The following is a 19866-nucleotide window of genomic DNA, read 5'->3' on the forward strand; positions in this document are numbered from 1 at the left end:
ATTCTGTGGCCTGCATTCATCATAAAGAACATGAAAATAAAAGTGAATGTTCTCAATCATAGGTACACATGGAGGCTTTTTATCAAGATACTGATTCAAAGCCGGGCTTACAGCCACTGCAGTGTCTGGTTCTCTGTTCCAACTGATACCATGGACTAGAATGCCCAGTAACTTCCCACCTCTAAGTAGCAGAATGAAAAGGAAATGAGGCGGAAGTGAACCGAGTAACTTGTGTTTAAGAAAATAAATTTAAGAACCTTCCCTCTCATCGCTTCTCGGCCTTTTGGCTAAGATCAAGTGTAGAACCTTCCCTCTGCCAAGGGTTTACTCGGCACTAAAATCAAAGGAAGTTTAAATATTTCTTTCAACAGTTATTTTTCAGAGACAATTTAGGTGTAACCTTAGCAGGAACCATAGGTTAAATGAATTCTTCTATTATTTGTACTTAATAAAGGCAGGAATCTTGGAGCGATTGGAGAGCTCGCAAAATTGAAAATTTTATTTTTGTAGAAAAACAGCCATATAAGAGGTAAAATGGGGCCGGGGATTTAGCCAGTGGAGCCACCACCTGCCTTACAAGCGCAAGAACCTGAGTTCCCCGGTACTAAAAAAAAAACAAGAGATATCATGCCTCCAGCCACCCACTCGAAGGAGCTGGGGAAACTGAGACCGAGCACTGACCATGTCACGACCTAGTTCACCAGCGCGATGAGGAGGCCTTGGGACCATCCGGCAAGAGGAGGAGGAGGACGGGGCTGAGCATGGAAAGGGCCTTGGAAACGGGAAACTGGACTTCTCTGGGGTCATCTCACACCGGTGGTTCCCAGTAAAGCACCAGAAATGAGAGGCACAGCTGTACAACAGCTGAGAACTTGGGATCACGAGCCAGAAGGACCTGAGTTTAAACACTGGTCCTATCTCTTCTCAACTGTCAGACCATGGGCAAGTTACGAAGCCTTGGTTTTCTCGTCTGTAAGATGGATTAATAGTCCTAAGGACACACTATTGAAAAGATTAAGTGGTGAAATACTTAGCACCACGCTGGATCACAGTAAGCAGTATGCTAGCTAAGATTGTTGCCAACCTTAAACGTGTACAAAATGGCAGAAGAAATTAAACATAGGACTATAAAACATGTTAAAGTTAGGGTAACACATGGCAATAAAAATGAAAGCATTACTACTGCTATCACAACATAGTTGAATCTCATAGTCATTTTGAATAGAAAAAGTCAGACACAGAATAGATCAGAATAGAAAAAGTCTATGCTTCCATGTACCTCAAGTTAAAAAGCAAACACTTTGTATCTGCAGCAGTTGAAGTGGGGTGGGTACTGACGGGACATGGAATCGGGCATGGTGACTCACACCTGCAATCCCAGCACTCTGAGAGGCTGAAGCAGGAGGATCTCAAGTTCAAGCTCAGCCTGGGTGATTCAGCAACTTCGCAAGACCTTGTCTTAAAATTTTTTTAAAGGTCTGGACATGAGGCTCAGTGTAAAGGCCCTGGGTACCACAGGACACCACACACACACACACAGCAAACAAACCAACAGTGGAACCTTTTGGAATGGCCTGTTTTTTGATGCGGAAGGTAGTTGTACGAGTGGAAATATATATATAATACTCATCAAGCTATACGCATGAAGTTTGTACAGTTTATTTTCATATTCTAATGCTTTTAAAAATTAAGCTTGGGAATTGGAGAGCAGAGAAGGCTGAACAGGAGCTCCCTGGCACAGAACATAAAAGTATCATTTGCCAAACGGACCCCTAGCTGCACTTTTCCTCGGGATAAATGCGTTTGCGGAGGCGTTTACATGCGGATTCAGTGTATCCCGAATGACTCCACCTGGCAGAATCCGGACTGGGGATGAGTTCCCGGGAAGCGCTCATCAGAGCAGAGCCGGTGAACTCTAGGAAAGGTGCTCTCTCGGCCCTGGCAGCTCCCACACCGCGTCACATTAGCTGCCTCCAAGCCAACTGGGAAGTGGCCCACGGGGGAGGAGAGGAGAGGGCCTCACGGTGTGACCTGGACCAGCCGCGGAGGCACCACTGAGGACTTGCTACAAACACCAGCCTTTTCCCCAGAAACCTGGAATCAAACTGCCGGGCAGGGGCGCAGCGACGTGCGCTTTAACAAGTCCCCGGGTCACTCTGGTTTCTGCCCTTGAAACACGGGCACATTGCCTCTCACGCCACTCACACACCTTACACACAGGAAACGGTTGATAAAGTTTGCTGTGTGTAACCAGGCGGCGCTTAGATTTGCTCTAAAATCCCACAAGAGGTCGGATTCTCTTCACATTGCCAGCGTGTCCCTACTTCGTGCCGCTTCAAATCCCCCTCATGAAAAATGCTTTCCACAAGTGCCTGAATTAGTACATTCATGGCCAAAAGAAAGCACTGAGGATTAAAAAGTATAATTTCTCTCTTCATAATTCATTTGACTGGGCTCTTTGATATGGACCACGAGAAGGGATGGCGCCTTGTTCTTCTGTTTCCTGTTGCCTCGGGTGTCTGTTCATTGATGATGCAAATTCATGAATTCATCTAAACGGCTCACTGTAGGGGCAGAGTGGGTGGAGCCTCAGCTTGGTTCCTCACCAAGAAGTCCAGCTCCCCGTTATGGCTTCCACCCATGAAGCACCAGGCAGTGAAAGTGACCTAACGACCTCTCCACTACCTACTATAGGAAAAACTCTACCAGGAACAATTCCAGAGAAATAGGTCCAAAAAATAAAACCCTTTTTTAATTAGAGGACAAAACAAAAACAAAAACAAAAAACAACAACTTGCCACTCAGGTCAGCACGGACTTTTTCACAGCCACTGACCAGAGTTCTGAAGCAGAACTGATTTATTCTCCTTCCTGTGGCGTGCGGCTTACACTGCCAGTCGCCATGCAGTGTGGCAGCAGGCTGCAGAGTCGGGGGATGCGGCTAAAGACGGGAAGGGTGCAGGGCAGAGTCAGGGCGACCGGAAGAGGGGCAACGTCGACCTTACTGTGCTAATGCGAACCCTTTCCTCTCTTTTGGCTTCCTTTCCCCCTTGCCCACCTGGTTAGTGGGAGGCGTGAACTGCAGTAACTGCTCCAACTGTGGAAGCCGAGTCCTCTCCCGCCATCTTCCTGCTTTTATTTAAGCTCTAATGGTGTCACACACGATAAGCCTGGCACTCCTCCTGGCTGCGGTCCAGTCTTTTGGAGCAAGAAGTGAGGTATGACTTTTGGGAGCCACTTAACACACGGAAAGTGGGCTCCAAGTGTGACAGCCTCCTCATGGCTGGCTTGGTACTTCTGACCTTCAGTCCCACATCAGTTAATTGGGAACAGACCCACAATCGCAGGATTATCGTCACGATTGAGTGAGATCACGTATGTAAGGCCCTGAGCTGGACCCCGGTGCATTGTAACTGCTCAGTACATCCTCGGCCACATCCTCTCCCCCTCAGAAGTCACCTGTTGTGCTCTCTGTCCATTTTATAAAGGCAACGTAGGGGGGGAAATCATTCTTTGATAAAACGCATTTTATTTTATATCATGACCATTCACTGAGAACTTGGTAAAACGATCATTACTTGGAAAGGACAGACACGTCATAATGCACATTCACAGCCGGTAATTTTGAAATGTTTATATATAAAGAACAATTTCTATAGAATATAGCGGAGTCTGCCAGTGCCCAAGAGACCCCTGAAGTGGCACACAGAATGGCTTTCGCTCCATTCTCCAAGAAGTCTAAACAATGTTAAGAACCACATCCACAAATGCTATTAAATATTCACCCATTTGATTTTATGCTGTAGTGACAAAGTGTACGGGGAGCGGGGAGGGACAAAAGGATCAAGAGAGCAAATGCATGTCCTTAGCTTTGTTTTAGAATATGGATGTTATTCAAATAAACACTCTCCTCCTGGACAACCACACAGAGGAAAAAAGAAAAGCAATCACTAAGAAAAATGTCAAAGGGTTTTGAAAAAGCTTTAAGAGCCTAGAACTGTGCTCAAAGCCATTGGTTTGAAGCTACAGCCATGGCCTCCAGGGGTCCATGGACAGAGGGAGCTGCTGCCTGGCCTGTTTCCTGTGGGCCTTTGGTTTGGCTGTTATTGGAGAAAAGCCACCGACACCTGGGCTTTACAAAAGGATTTCCAAACAAACACTGCCTGCTCATTTCCCCTTGGAAAAACACGAAATCCAAAGAGGCAATTCCTTAAATTTAGGGCAGGCAAAAATTCTGTGAATGGGGCTGGGGATTCGCCCGTGGCAGTGGTACCAAGCCTGCCTCACAAGTGCGAGGTCCTGAGTTAGATTCCCCAGTGCCAAAAAAAAAAAATAAATAAATAAATAAATATATATATATATATAAAGAGAGAGAGAGAGAGAGAGAGATAGATATACTGTGAACGATTAGACAACCACCCTTTGGTGGTAGGAATAATGACAAAACTCATGCAAACCAGCAGAGTATTAAAAGAGAAACTAGTAAAACTGAGGCAATGAGAAGGAACTTGGCTATTTCCATAAGTCTCTTATTATATACAGTTTTCTTCTTGGAAAGATCTTTTCGGCCTTTTACTAATATTTGGGAAATAGCATCACATGATAGCAACATAAGAGTATATTTGCAAATTTATAGCTGAAGCAGTTCAAATTCAACTCCTGTTTTATAATTAAGGGTTTGACAAGTTTCTTGGCAAATTAGCTTTCTTCACTCCTTGGTCCATGTTCTTTCTTCCTAAAACAATGCATTTACTGTGCCCATTTTTCACATCTGATCAACTTCCCAGGTGAGATTCTGCGTGAACCATATTACGCCCCTCTCCCATGAGCATGCAGAAGTCCCAGGAGCAGCTAATTCGCAAAATGTACCATCCTTGCTGACGTCGCTTTATGTCCACTGAAAACCGCAAACACCAGCTGCTCTATGGGTGTGGCACTGAATCACGTGCAAATTCACTGAGAGCAGCTCTGGAACACCAGAGGCGTAGAGAACTGCGAGCCTTCTGTTAAGTTCCTTTATATTCTCCTCTCGCAGGCAGGCAGACCAGGGCCTCTGAGAAAAACTATGTGGTATTTTATAGATTAAATCTTACAGGAGCTTGTTTTTTAGTGAAAATGCTTGGCCTGTGAAGTTTTATTATTTATTATTTAATTTTTATATGATTTTACTCTGTTATTATATTTTATATTATTTTTTGTTTGCAGTCCATAATAATTACTTTCCTGTTTCTTTTCTCATTATTCAGAATCATGAACTCTATCTATCCCTCAGGATGGCCACGATCCAGGAAACAGGAAATAACAAGTGTTGGAGAGGACATGGAAAATGAGAACCCTTATAACCCTACTGTCCAGGATGTAAAATGGTGCAGTTGCTACCTCAGAGAAACAAAAACAGAATTACACATGACCCAGCAGTCCCATGTATGGGTCTATCTGAAAAAAATGAAAGCAGGATATCAAAAATATTGCCAATTCAACTTCATTGTGATTTTATTCACAAGGGCTGGGGTTGTAGCTCAGTGGTGAGCACCTGCCTAGCCTGCACAAGGCCCTGGGTTCCACTACCAGTACTGAAAAAGAAACAAACAAAATCCCCACATGAGGCAAGAGATGGAGGCAAACCCAATGCCTGCTAACAGACAAATGGATAAACCAAATGTTGTATATACTTCCATGGAATATAACTCAGGCTTAAAACGAAAAGCTATGCTACATGTTACAACATAGATAAACTTTGAGGGCACTACACCGGGTGAAATAAATCAGTCACAGAAAGACAATACTGTAAGATACTCTTTGCAGGAAGTATAAAGCAGAACGGTGGTTCTGAGGGCTGAGAAAGAAACTGGAGAACTGTTTCATGGATGCAGAGCTTCAGGGCAGGAAAACAGAAATGCTCAGAAGTTTGGCTGGACAACAATGTGAATACATTTCACACTAAGGAATTAGAAATGGTTACCCTGGGTAATTTTATTTACACGTAATATGCTTTATATCACAGTTGAAAGCTTAAATCGTTCATTGGCAACTCTAGTTCTCGAGGGCGGTGACGACGTCATGAGCACCTTTAGATTCCAGACATCTAGCACAGCGCCGGACCACGGTGCCGACAAGCTGAGGGTGAGCTTGGTGAACACTCGTCACCAAGATGACTACACATCGGGCAGCCGAGCAGAGCAGCCACTCGGGAGAGCAGGGAAGGACTCATCCTGAATGTGCTGGGTGAGCGAGAGTAGAGCGCAGGCCAACGTGAGGAATGCAGAACACAGCGTCAGTGCGTTCCCAAGAGTAGAGCGAAGAAGAGTGAGATCTGTCCAGCAGATCCAAGGTGGCAAAGCGGATGCGTGACCCCCAGGAGTGAAGTGTGATATCTAATCGGTCAGACTCCGTGCGTGTCACCCTGTAAGGCCCTGTGACGTAGGTAACCCCCAGTATGTGTGAAGTGACAAACCCGAACCAGTGCCACGGACCCCAGTTAGAACCGTATAAAAGAGAGCGAGAAGACCAGCTCGTCGCACTCGGCGACCGATCCAGCTCCAGGGCAACCTGCCAGGCGGGATCTCGGAGGAGACCTCGGCGGAGACCTCGGACGCTGCCCGGTGTGGACCCCGGATCACCGCCGAGGCCACCAGACGGACAACCGCCATCGCCAGGAGAGGAGAAACAAAGTCGCGCTCCTCGGACTTGTGCAGGTACAGGCAGTGGCAACTGGCGGGTGTGAATGAACGTGTCTGACGGGTGACATGTTTATAAAGTATGTATGAATCGAGTTGGCAGCTACCACCGTCTCGACCCCCAGTCAATGCACCTGCGAGCTCCTGCTCGCGACAGTGAGAAGATGCTCTCAGGAAGCCCTGTCATCGTCCCGGTCGCTTTGGGGTTCAGCTGGGGAGGACAGTGAGCCACAGGCACTGACGGCATCCACGTCACACGCCACACCAAGACGAGGTGGGGAGGAAGAAGGAAGGGGTGCGGGTGCCCAGGAAGGGAAGGGGGCTCCCCATGGTCAGGCAAAAGAGAAGAGTGAATCCCGTGCCATGGTCACGACTCACGCATGGCCTTGAGCAGACTGCACGGACAGCAGAACACACAGATGACACGGGTTTTCCCACTGGCAGTGAGAAACAAAACAAAACCACCTCTGGGGCCAAATGATTCATATCCGAATAATTTCTGTGCTGAACAAGGCTGGAAACCCTGGCGACAACCAGATTGTTTCCTGGCAAAGGCCCAGGGATTTCAGAGGCCAAACTGGCCATGCCCTTCCAGCTGCTGGGAGGCCACGGGATCCGGGGTCAGAATGTAAAAGTGGGGGCCTGTAGTGAGTCACAATGCAGCTCTTTTTAGTAAAGCAGAGTTGCCAGACTTAGAAAATCAAAATACAGGATGCCCAGTTACATTTGAACTTCAGATAAATAATGAATAACTCTTTATTGTGTCCCAAGTCTTGCACGGTACATACTGTTGGTCTGAAATTCAGATGTAACTGGGCATCCTGTATGTTATCCAGTAACCTGAGCAAGGGGGAGATGAGATATCCAGATTGTTGGAACCCAAGCTGGGCGTGGTGGCACACGCCTGTAATCCCAGTACTTGGGAGGCTGAGGCAGGAGGATCCCTGTGAGTTCACCAACCTGGGCTACACAGTGAGTTCCAGGGCAGTCTCAATTACATAGTGAGACCCTGTCTCAAAAACAAAAACAAACAAAAAAACCAAACCACCCTCCCCCCAAAAAAACAGATTGTTGGAACCCAAATTTTCTCAAACCCAAGGTGAATTATTAATTTTGTTCCCTAGCTCCTCCTTCTTTATCAAATAAAAGCTATACCCAGGATCTGGTACAATAGCTAAGGCAAGCCAAAAAAGCACTAAAAACCTAAGGGCACTTTCATTGCCAAGTTAGTAACCCCGTGGTGTACTGCGTAAACATTTATAGAGTAGCGCACCTGTTCTGGCACCTATGGACTCAGCATCCCAGGGGCCGAAGAACATAGCCCTTAGAGCAAAGACGGAATCATGATGTTAAGGGAGTGAAGAGAAACACAACTAGAAATTTAAGTCACTCTGTTCAGCCCCGTATTGGGCATTTTCTGGAAGATAAAACACTATACCAGTCTCAAATCAAAGGTCACTTGATCTTGCAGGATGAGCTTGCTGGTCATTAGCCTGTTCTCAAAGACAGCCGCAGAGTCGGGCATGGTGGCACATCCTTGTAATACCAGCACTTTGGGGAGCCAGCATAGGATAATTTAAAGTCAAAGCTGTATAGGAAACTCACATAATGATCGTGTGAATAAAACACAAGCCACAAACCGAGTTCCATCCTCTCCTGTTACAGGCTTTCTAAAGCACGTGCAAGACCCACAGCTAAGAACTAGAGAACATGGCAGACCTGCTTCCAGGGCCACGGAAGGAATCGGATTCCACCAACCTGGAATATCACTTTTTAAAATTAAAGCAAAACGCATAGAAAGCTAAGTCAGCCACATCAAAATGAACAATGTCGTGGCATTCACTTTGTTACACAACAACCACATCCATTAAGTTCCAAAAATCTTTATCACCTGCCAAGAAACTCTGCAACATTCCTTATTCCCACCTCCTCGTGCTCCTGGGCAACCACTAATCTGCTTTCTGTTTTGCCTGTTCTGGATGTTTCTGGTAAATGGACCTTTTGAGTCTGGCTTCTTTCACTTAGCATAATGTCATCAAGGTTCGTTTATGTTGTAACATGAATTCATGCTTCACTCCTTTTTCATTGGTACCGGTGATCGAACTCAGGACCTTGTTCTCGCAAGACAGGCGGTGGTGCACTGAGCTACATCCAAGGCCCTTTTATGCCTGAGTGACATTCCCTTTTGTGTGCAGGGCACATTTTGTTCATCCACTCACCTGTTGATGGGCTGTTAATATTCACGCAATGAACACTTCTGCACACACATGGTGTGTATCTGAATGTCTGTTTTCAATTCTTTGGGGTTACAGACCTGGAGGAATTGCTGGATCACATGGTTTAACTTTTTGAGGAACCCCAAATGTTTTCCACAGAAGCTGCATAATTTTATATTCTCATCAACGATGTACAACAAACTGAACAGTTTGTCCTTTTGTGGTTGAGTTGTAAAAATTCTTTGTATATTTTAGATGTCAGCCTCTTATCAGATATGTGTTTTTGTAAATGTCTGTTTCCATTTTAGAGGCTATTTTTTAGAATTTTTTTTAAGAATGTAAAGTTTTACTCTGTCTTTTTGTAGTGTTTTTGTTTGTTTGTTTGGTGGTGCTGGAGACTGAACTCAGGGCCTCACCCATGCTAGTGACTCTGCTGGGCCCCTCACCCCAGCCCTTATTCCGGACTCTTGAGTGTGATGCCCTCCCCAGCGGTGAACCAGATGGCAAGAGAACAAGACAATAGTTACAAAGGTCACCTGAATACAGGAACTAAAATTTCCTTTTAATAATAGGGCCGGAGATTTAGCTCAGCGATGCTACCACGTGCCTCACAAGTGTAAGGTCCCAAGTTTGATCCCTGGTATAAAGAGGAGAGAGAGAGAGAGAGGAGAGAGAGAGAGAGAGAGAGAGAGGAAGGAAGGAAAGGAAGAAAACATAACAACAGGTTAAAGTAATATTATAGGAGTCTCTTAGTTGTGACAGAGACAAGGAATTGAGATTATTCATGAACTTAACAGAGTCAGCAGCCCTAGAAGAAACTCTTAAGGAACAAAGGGACAAGAACTAATGACAAATAATGCTAAAACACAAGAAGTCATGATCTAGATCCCAAACTTTGTTGAACATAAGAATCATAAGAAGTCTTTAAAAAATAACACCTGGTTTTCATCCACAATAATTCTGATTTATTTGGCACTAGTGAAGTTTGCACAATAGATTTATTAAAGTTCCCTGTGTAATTCTAATGTCCATCAAAGTTTGGAGAAAACTAAGCTAATGAAACTGTTCAAAACAACAAGGATCAAGGCTGACACTAACTCAGACTTGAAAGCAAGCAGAAGGCTGCCCTCTCAAAGCAAGAGAGTGAGAATTAGGAAGACTGGCAAGGAACAGCAATTCCCACAAGTCCAAGAAGTCATGGTGCAACGAAGTAAATAAGAAAAGCTCTTTCGGGTTACCAAAACTGTTCTGACGGCCAGGGATTTAACTCAGTGATTCTGCTGCCTGCCTTGCAAGCACAAGGATCCCAGTTCAATCCCCAGTTCCAAACAAAACAAAACAAAACAAACCTGTCCTGAATGACCATATATTTCTTCTCCAAGATAAAAACATGTTATGATTTATATCTAAAATGTTCCCTCAAAGCCTCATGCCCTCATAGCTGTGGCTTAGGTTATCATAGATGTGTGCTACTGGGTCAGTCTAATTAAGCATGGTTCTGGGTGTGGATAACGGACTCATTGAAGAGGGAAGACCCACCCTGCGTGTGGGCAGCACCAGCCATGGCCTTGTAGAATAAAGAAGAAAGAAGGACGTCTTGCTGCTCACCTCCGCTGTGCCATGGACTACTTCTGTGCTGCAGTGCTGACTGTGGACTGAAATTGCTATAAACTGAGCTAAAATAAACCATTTTGGGCCAAAAATGTAGCTCAGTGGTGCCACGCCTGCCTCACAAGTGCAAGGTCTAGAGTTCAATCCCCAGTACTGAAAATAAAATAAAATAAGCCTTTCCTCCTTCAACTTGTAGGTGTCAGGTATTTTGTCCCAGTAGGAGAAGGCACCCAAGACAGGACACCTAATGTAGTAAACTGAGTTGAATTACAAGGGCTGCACCTGCTCCTCTGGGATTTCTTGTTGGAAGTTCTCCCTCTAAAGTTCCCACATTGATGAGCAGAAGTTTGGATAGGGGAAAATGTTATTTCTATGGTGTATGCAATTCTACATTGACCTTCATCTTAAACACTTTTTGGAAAAGAGAAACAATATGCATTTTAATAAAGACCTAAAGTCAGGATATTCTGAGGACTCCATAGAATTAAAGAACAATCTGGTTAATTTTAAAGCTGGTTATTTACGTCAGAATCCTGATATGGGATTCTGATTGATATCTAAATTTCTGCTCGAAAGTCCAAAATAAAGTTACCCAAACTGCGCTGAACATCAGAAGCACCAGGGTGCTTTGAAAAAAACAGCTGTCAGAAATCTGAAGGATAGGGAGTGATCAGTGGTGACCTAGGGCTGGGGTGGGAACAGAGCGTGACTGCAAGTAAGTATAAAGATGGCTTGAGGGTGACACAAGTGTTCTAAACGTGGACTGTGATGATCGTCCCAACTCTGCAAATACACTACAAAACACTGAGTTGTACGCTTAAAATGAGTAAATTTCATAATATATGTATCAAGCCTCAACAAATGTGTCATTTTAAAAAACACAAGGAATATAAAAGATAAAGCCAAAGAATCTACCTATTCAGTGGCAGGAAAAATATATTTATACAGCATTATCCTCTCATCTTATGCATAACCAAAAAATTGTAGAATTTATAAATTTGTAAAGCTTCTCATAGAAATTTATAGAATATCACAACCCAAAACGTGGTTCCTCAGGGACCCCAGTCCACTCCAGTTACAGCCATATGCATTTGTCTTTCTACCTTTCCAGGTTACTGTTGGATACAGTCAGGTTTGAGAATCCCCGATGGAAAGTGGAAGATGTAATTCAAAAGTATCTCATCTCTCATTTTATCTTACCACTAGTCATCAAGGATCTTGTCGTAAATTAAAATTTTCTACCAAAAACAATGAGAATCATGGTCAAAATAGTAACTTAGGTGCCACGTGTGAGCCAGGAAATTTATAAGACAAAACCATGAGTGTGGACCATGAAAGAGCCAGCCTTGTTCCACTGCCACAGCTGGGACAACCGTTTGTGTCTACAGAAGATCAAGCAGCCCTGTCACACTCTCGAAACGCTTCATTCAGAGGCAGGTGTGTGCTGCGGAGACATTGTGGTCAATGATAAACTACGTTTATGTTGCTTGTGTGAAGATCATAATGGAACTGGAAAATTCCTACCACCTAGGGAGGTGGTAGCCACCATAATGCCAAGTACAGCTCGTTACTCGTGTCTGGGTAATGCTGCCATGGGCACACCTCCCACTCTGCTACCCGATGAAGATGCAGGGCACACAGGTGTGATGGAAACTCTGGTGGCAAATGTTCAAATTGAGCAGTTTATTACAGTAAAAGATGCATTGCTATTAATCCCCCTTGAATACCCCCGTTTGCCCTGAATGCACTTATCCCCACTGTTCTTGTTACTTCCCTAAGCAATTCTGGATGTCGTTTTTCATGAGTGTCTGGTTGCACCGTCCTGGCTGCCTTACTGTTCTGAATCAATTTAAAATCGATTTGCCTTTCATGGCCATTTTGACTTGAGGAAGAGTCAGAAGTCAGGTGGTGCCTGATCTGGTGAGCAAGGTGCATGAGGACACATGTGATATTTTCATGAGCCTGACTTTCCCTTGGGTGGCACTCGGCAGCAGGTTTCATTATACTTTTAATCACAATTATAAAGACACTCATGAACAGGGCCAGGGATTTAGCTCAGTGGTTCTGCCGCCTGCCTTGCAAATGTGAAGACCCGAGTTCAATCCCTGGTACCAAAAAAAAAAAAAAAGACACTCATGAAAGAGGACCTCCAGAACTGCTTCAAAAGTAGCAAGAAAGACTGTTCGTGACGTAAAGTGTTCTGAAGACTGTTCGTGACGTGAAGTATTTTGAGGACTATTTACATGTGAGTTTTACTGTAATAAAGTTAATAACTTGCTGTACATTTTTACCAGCCCCTCATACATTATATATGGCGCATACTACTTGATAATGAAAATGAGTGCCTATGCTTCTAGCTCACGAATTCACGGTTTACTATGCTATACTTTTACCATTATTTTAGAGTATATTTCCTCTACTTGTCAAAAGACTCACTGTAAAGCAGCCTGCTCGATTGCTCTGGAAGCGGCCTCACACATCTCTCCTACATGGTGTCTCTTGGTTGCTTCAAGAGGCCGTGCAGAGCGCCTGGCCTTCTAGGCCGTGCGGGGTGCTCTGTGATGTTCAAATAATGACAAACAGCTTAAAGTCCGCAGTCTCAGGAAGTTTCCAGTCATGGAGTGATGTGTGGCCACAGTCTGCTCCACTGAGCCCAGAAGGCATCAGAGCATCTCAAAGGAGAAGGACTAGGAGGGTGGACGGCAGGAGGACAGGACAGAGAGGGAGTCTTGCTTTAACAGTGTGTAAGACTTTAGATTTTGAGCCATCTGTATGTGTTTTCTAGTTTAATAATGTAGAAATTATAATGCTTTAGATTCCAGGTTACATCTCACAAAATTGACCTTCACATTGGGAAAGAGTCAATAGGTATGGGTCCAATTCTGAACCGCCAGGCAAGTAAACTGAGGCAAAGTAGATGATAGTGATTTTTAGCCTGCCTTTTTCATTTTTATATTTAACTATGTAGACACTTAGAATGTGAACACATACAGTTTACAATCTTCTATTTAATGAGAAGCTAGGATCATACAATGATGAAGGGCATGAAAAGAGTCAGATGGATCTACTCCTAATTCTGTTTCTAGTAATAAATAGATATGAGATGTTGCCCGTGTTTCTGAACCTCAGGAAACCTTAGCCTCTTTATAAATAAAATGAAGATTAAAAATACAATCTAAGAGGGTTATCATAAAGATTGAATGAAATAACACTATATCCAAGCAAAGCGCTTAAAACATAGTAAACCTAAACTAAAACATAGTGATCCTTATCAGGAATTGCATCTCTCAAGTTGAAATGGCTCCAGGGGTCAGAGATTGGCTTGGACAAATCATAGAGGTCTGATTTCTTAATCCAGCCAGATGTATCAGAGGAATGCCCCGCCCTGGGCCACCTACACACAGACTCAGAGCATGCTCCGGGGCGAGCCCAGTCCTAGGCGTCGTCGATCCCAACCTGCATTTACTTTGGAAACATGCTGTGGGGTCCATACAAAGCCACAACATCATGCGCTGCACACTGCTGAGGCTACCATCTTGCAGGAATACCAGCTGAGCTGGGAAAGATGAAAATTCGAAGCAGCAAAGAGGGAATTCGTCCACTGCACCTGGTTCTGGGAAATGCTTGTGAAATCTCCACGTTCTGCAAAGCAAATGAGCTGCTTGGGAACAGAGTTAGGAAAACAATTTAAAACAAAATAAATAAACAGATCTCAGGAGATCAGTGGTCTGGAAAGAATTCCTCTGCGACAGTAACAAGCCCTGAATAGAAACAGTAAGTAACTTTTCAACCAATTGTAATCCAAGCGTAAAACACTCAAACACAGGCCACAGCATGCACACAGCTCTGTAGAACCACAGTGGTTCTGAAAATCAGGAAGGCATATGCGACTCCTGAAACGGGTTCACCACCCCTGAGGATTCATCCCAGACATTCTGTCCTCCCCGCGAGAGCCTGCCAACTCGGACTGAGCCTTCTTCCCCGGGGAAAATACTGCTTTCCTATGGTTAGGATTAGAGAGAAATGAAATTCTAAAACTTCTCCAATATGTTAGCATGCGTTTGTTTTTCTTCCCTAATTTGAAGACACTCAATTAGTGATGGACTATTTAAAAGGCACTGGGGGACAGGGGATTTAGCTCAGTGGTGCCACCGCCTGCCTCGCGAGCGCAAGGACCCACGTTGGGTCCCTGGTACCAAGGGGGGGGGCACTGGATTAAATCCCACACAGAGACAAAGGTAAGGCAGGCCTGCCTTCAAAGACACTATGACCATACAACATTTTATAGGACAAAAGCAAACAGGTGATTGTAAAATGATGATAATAACAATATTTAGCAATTATTAAGCCCTCCGTCTGGGCCAGTGGCTTTAAACCCACTAATTCTTACCATGACCTTAAGAGACAGCGTTCCTCCCTGTTTCACAGACGTGCAACTGGTCTTGAGATGGCTGCAGTAGCTTTTGTCAAGGTTAAGGTCAGTCGCTGAACTAAAGTCCATTAACCATAGAACTACCACCAGCGTCACTCGAGAATGGTGCCCTGTCTCTCATGCCATTTCCGAATGCTGACCCCCTTGGCAGTAGTTTAGTTTTCTCAGCTAGATCTGGATATAAATGTCAAAGTCCAGCATTTGAAGTCAATGTGTAGCAAAGGACTTGGCGTCTACCAAGGGGCAAGGCACTCAGTCTTTGAGGGTGAACGACTTCTCACACGCAGTCATTAACCAAACAGTGTGCCGGGGGAGGAAGAACCTCTCCCACACCGTTTGCTTTTCCATATAGCAGCTCCAAGCCTTCAATACTGTTTTGTTTTACATGAAATACCCACACTCTTATTCCACCTCTCTTGTCATTTCTCTCCCCTCCTTCCAGTCTTCTTGACCCACGACCTCACCCAAGAAGTCCCTCCCGCCTGCTGCTCTACAGTCCCTGTTCAGATCCCGCACACGTCACTCACTTGGTTATCATTTAGCCTTTCCTGCCTGCAGTCTCACAACTAACTGCAACTTGGTCCTTCCAACCCGGTACAGTTTTTCATATATCTGTGTCATCGTCTGTCAACGTTAATCCTTACATCGACACATTAAGTATAGAGCACAACGCAAGGAAATACTTAGTATAAAGTATTAGTTAAAAATAAGTGATCAAAGGAGCCGGGCGTGGTGGCGCACACCTGTAATCCCAGCACATAGGAGGCTGAGGCAGGAGGATCGCTGTGAGTTCGAGACCAGCCTGGGCTACATGGTGAGTTCCAGGTCAGTCTCAACTACATAGCGAGACCCTGCCTCAAAAAAAAAAAAAACAAAAATAAAAATAAAAAAATAAGTAATCAAAATTAGATTACATCGAATTTTTCATAATCATTTGGATAAATGGAATTCTATTTTTAAAAATCAGAAATTGAGAAAACAAACTCTGCGATCTTGCTAATAAACCGAAATATCTGTACCTCAAATCAAATCTCCAGTACATTTTTTTAATTTAAAAAAAGAGGGTGCCCAGAGCGTAGCTCAGCGGTTGAGTAGGTGCCTGCACAGTTTAACCCTCAGCACCACGCACACAAAAGGAACGACAACAGCGTTAAATCTTAAAAAGCAAATTTTTAGAAAGCAAACCCTGCAATTCCATTCATACCCATAACATAACTAGTTTATATTTCTTTATCTTCTACCAATTTCGTATTTAACGTATCTCACATTATAGTGTAGACAATTTTGCTTTTTTTCTGGTCACACGCAAATCGTTTTTATCAGCGTATTTTACTCGTGCCTTGCACACTGTTGAACATTTAGGCTGGATGGAAAGCGTTTCCTGGGCACCACAGATAATGCGGCAGGTTCTCTGCGTAACATCCGCAATATTTAAGTGCTTTGCTTCCGCCGATTCCCCGGAGTGGGACTACTGTTTCAAAAGACTTAAAATATGTTTTCAATCTCCTGGCAGACCTAGATCTTTAAAAATAAAAGTGTGTGCTTTGTTGCTATCTTTCCAATTTCCATAAACATCCAAAGCCTTGCTGAAGGGCGCCATTTCTTCTACAGATTTCTCTGCGTCCGAGCCGCACCTCTGAGCACCCAGCGCGCAGGACTCACCTTCGGCCCTCGCGCTGCCCTTCTGCCGGCTGCGGCGGAGCGGCAGCACCTCCAGGCCCTCCAGGCCCGACGTCTCCAGGACCGTGGCCTCCACCGTCAGCTTCCCGACCAGCTGCTGCGGCCTCACACTGATGATGTGCTCGTATTGGCCGAGGCGCCTCTGCAGAAGCTCCTCGTAACTCAGGAGGAAGGAGGCCTTGTCCTTGCTGGGAATCACTAGGGACGCTCTGAACGTGTCGGTCCCCTGGTCCCTGTCAGGAAGGCAAAAGAAGCCACCCTGGGGCTCAGAATAAGAAAGGCCAAGCTCCCTGGGTCCCCTCAGACACCAGCATGCAGGGAAGACCTGTGGGCACTGCAGGGTGCATCCTTAGAAAGAAAAATAAAAGTTCGTTTTGGAAGAAGCAAAGAGCGGTGCTAGAGGAAGGTCACCAAGGGCCAAAGGATACTGAACAGAGAATTCAAAGACCGCTGACCCCAGCCGGGCTTGGTGGCGCTCCCCTGTAATCCCAGCACTGGAGGCTGAGTCTAGAGGAAGGTCACCAAGGGCCAAAGGATACTGAACAGAGAATTCAAAGACCGCTGACCCCAGCCGGGCTTGGTGGCGCTCCCCTGTAATCCCAGCACTTGGGAGGCTGAGGCAGGAGGATCGCTGTGAGTTCGAGACCAGCCTGGTCTACATAGTGACTTCCAGGTCAGTCTCAACTACATAGTGAGACCCTGTCTCAAAAACCAAACCAAAACAAACAAACAAACAAACAAACTGCTGACCCCTCCTGCCTCTCTCTGAGACAGATCTCAGGGCAATGGGAAAGGGGCCCGGTGAGCAGGTGAACTGTCAGAAGAGGGAGGGTTGGAGTCCAGCTGAGAGGCGAACTCAGCCCTTTACAGGATGGCCAATGAATTCTGACATTTTATATAACACCTAATCCACCGTTATGTTTTTGCACCTTGGTAAAATTTAGTAGATGTGTTTAAAGAGGAAATACACTTAGGAAAATACCAACTATTCCAAGTGCTGTCGGTGGCTGGAGTGAGGGTTCTCTGAGGCAAAATGGTGAGCCGGCCACCCAAAGATTAAGAGTGGGAAGGCGACCCTTAGTTCCTAAGACATTTGAGCAAGTCTCCAAGGACTGGGGGATGGCAGAGCAAAAGAGCTCTGCAGCTCAGAACATGCTGGGAGAGGCTGCAGAGAAGGGGCGAACCCAGCGCTGGAGGGATCTCAGAGGAACTGCAGGCCACGCGTTCAGGAGGGCGCCGTGGGGTCGCAGTGAGGCCAAATAAAAGGAGATCATTCCAAGTCCCATTTGATCATAAGAAGGACTAAACCGATTCCTGTACTCTTCTTTCTGGGAACTGAACAGAGACAAATACTAAGATGGAAAAGCCTCCTCGGACAGAATGAATGAAAAAGAACTGACAGCTAAACCCATTATGGTGAAACTTGAGAACATCAGAGAAAAGATGTAAAAGGAGCGGCATTAGGTGGAATTAGATGCACCATCAGGGAGACCGGACGTTATAAGACGTTAGAGCAAAATCTCAAAGTTCAGGAGGAAAGTTATTTTGACCCTAAATTCCACACACAGCCATACATATCACTGCAGGTCTCAGAAAGCTTATACTCATGTGCCCAGTCTGAGCAAGTTACTTGGGAATGTACTTGAGAAAGTAAAGCTAAAAACCAGGAGGGAGGGGATACAATAAACGACAAAACAGTGGCAGAAGAAAAGGAAAAGAAATTCCAGGGTAAATGTTTGCAACAAGGCTACAAACGGTGACAGCACAGGATGGACCCAGAGACACTCATGCTTAACACCATGCTTTAAGAGCTCTGAAATCAGAGCATCTCTGAAATCAGAGCAGTCAACGGCAATCTTTCAATTGCGGCTAGCTGGGCATCTGGGTGATGTGGCTGTCATTGCTTGCAGAAATTTAAGTATAGCTATTCACTCTGTCCCCGTTTCAAATTAATTATATGTCCTGCTAGATGTTTGGTTGTTTTTTTGGTTTTGTTTGTTTGTTTGTCTTTTGGGCTTTTGTTTTGGTTTTTTGGTTTTTTTTAGTACCTAAGATCGAACTCAGGTCCTTGCTCTTGCAAGGCAGGCAGCAGAACCGCTGAGCTAAATCCCCGGCCCATCTTGCCAGATGTGAATAGTGAGAAAATTAAATTCTACTCCAAAAGGAAAAAGGAAGGCAATTGGAAACTCCAGGAAAAACAAAGCTATGCTCTGATCCAATTCCACTAAATCGTGGCACAATTCTGAACAATTTCAATGCAGACAACTTGGGACACAGCTGTAGTTCAACAAAGTGAGGTTTTAATCATTTGCTCCAGTGAAGGAGACAACATACCAGAGGCACTGCAAGGCATTTTGCCAAACAAAGGAAGAGATAGGACTATTACAGGACTGGGGATGGGCTGAGTACAGGTAGAGCAAAAGTTGCAGGAAGGAGAGTCTGGACAGGCTTAAGCAAAGCAGGGCTGTGTGTAAACCCATGCGTGCTGGCCTGTACCGTGAGGAAGACTTAGGGTTCTGTGTCCTTGATGACCGTAGCACTAAGATAAATGTGGAATGTTATGTCTGAAAATCTCTTATCTGAACCTCTGGACCTCCTTTGCTTTTCTGTGCCAAAGTTAACCCTTGGCCCAGGGCTTCACAGGAAAGAGTTTCATTCGCACTAACAGGATTTCCACCCGCAGATTTTTGATGGGCTATGATTGTAGAGAACTAGCTTTCTCGAAGCTCTGCTCTTTTACTAAGGAACAAAATCAGGTTTACGAGTTCACCACACCACTCTCTACGTCACTTTTCTGCAACGGATTCCTCCGTGTAGGGCTAGTCCATGTAGGATACTAGTTGGCTCTTCAGTTGATGGGATTCATATAGCCATTAGATAGAAAGCAAATACTATTCATTGACTTTTACACTCGATCTTAGCCAAAAGGCTGAGAAGTGATTATTCATTGACTTTTAAATGTTCAGATTCAGGTTGGGGACAAAAAAATGTAAGGATCGTTACAGACTAGAATTTAAATATTAATAACTCTGACAATGCAAACATAAATGATTATATTACAAAAGTTGTACTCAGGAAATAGTAAGGCCAGTCAGAGTGAAAGGCAGAATATTATCACTTAAGAGAGTAGGGATAGTGTAAAATAATATGGATACTTTATTAATGGAAGAAGAAATAAAACAATGTAAAAATGTAGAACGCAGGGCTGGGGATGTAGCTCAGTGGCAGAGCACCTGCCTGCCAAGCACGAG

General features: G+C 44.7%; 1 protein-coding gene and 1 non-coding gene across 2 annotated transcripts in view; one reads left to right on the top strand and one right to left on the bottom strand.

Annotated features, from left to right (window-relative positions):
- The window catches only part of Itih5 (inter-alpha-trypsin inhibitor heavy chain 5), an 82178-nt gene that overhangs the window by 47626 nt on the left and 14686 nt on the right, over positions 1-19866 (bottom strand). Inside the window, exon 5 of the mRNA XM_033761814.1 lies at positions 16598-16848. Within this exon, the coding sequence (XP_033617705.1) occupies positions 16598-16848 (251 nt within the window). The remainder of the gene's footprint in view (positions 1-16597; positions 16849-19866) is intronic.
- On the top strand, positions 268-467 carry LOC117285485. The gene has a single exon (XR_004516548.1). It is a non-coding gene; the product is annotated as a U2 spliceosomal RNA (small nuclear RNA).

Source organism: Fukomys damarensis, unplaced genomic scaffold (genome assembly GCF_012274545.1).
Source record: "Fukomys damarensis isolate Sample0158 unplaced genomic scaffold, DMR_v1.0_HiC HiC_scaffold_10, whole genome shotgun sequence".
Taxonomy (NCBI): Eukaryota; Metazoa; Chordata; class Mammalia; order Rodentia; family Bathyergidae; genus Fukomys; species Fukomys damarensis.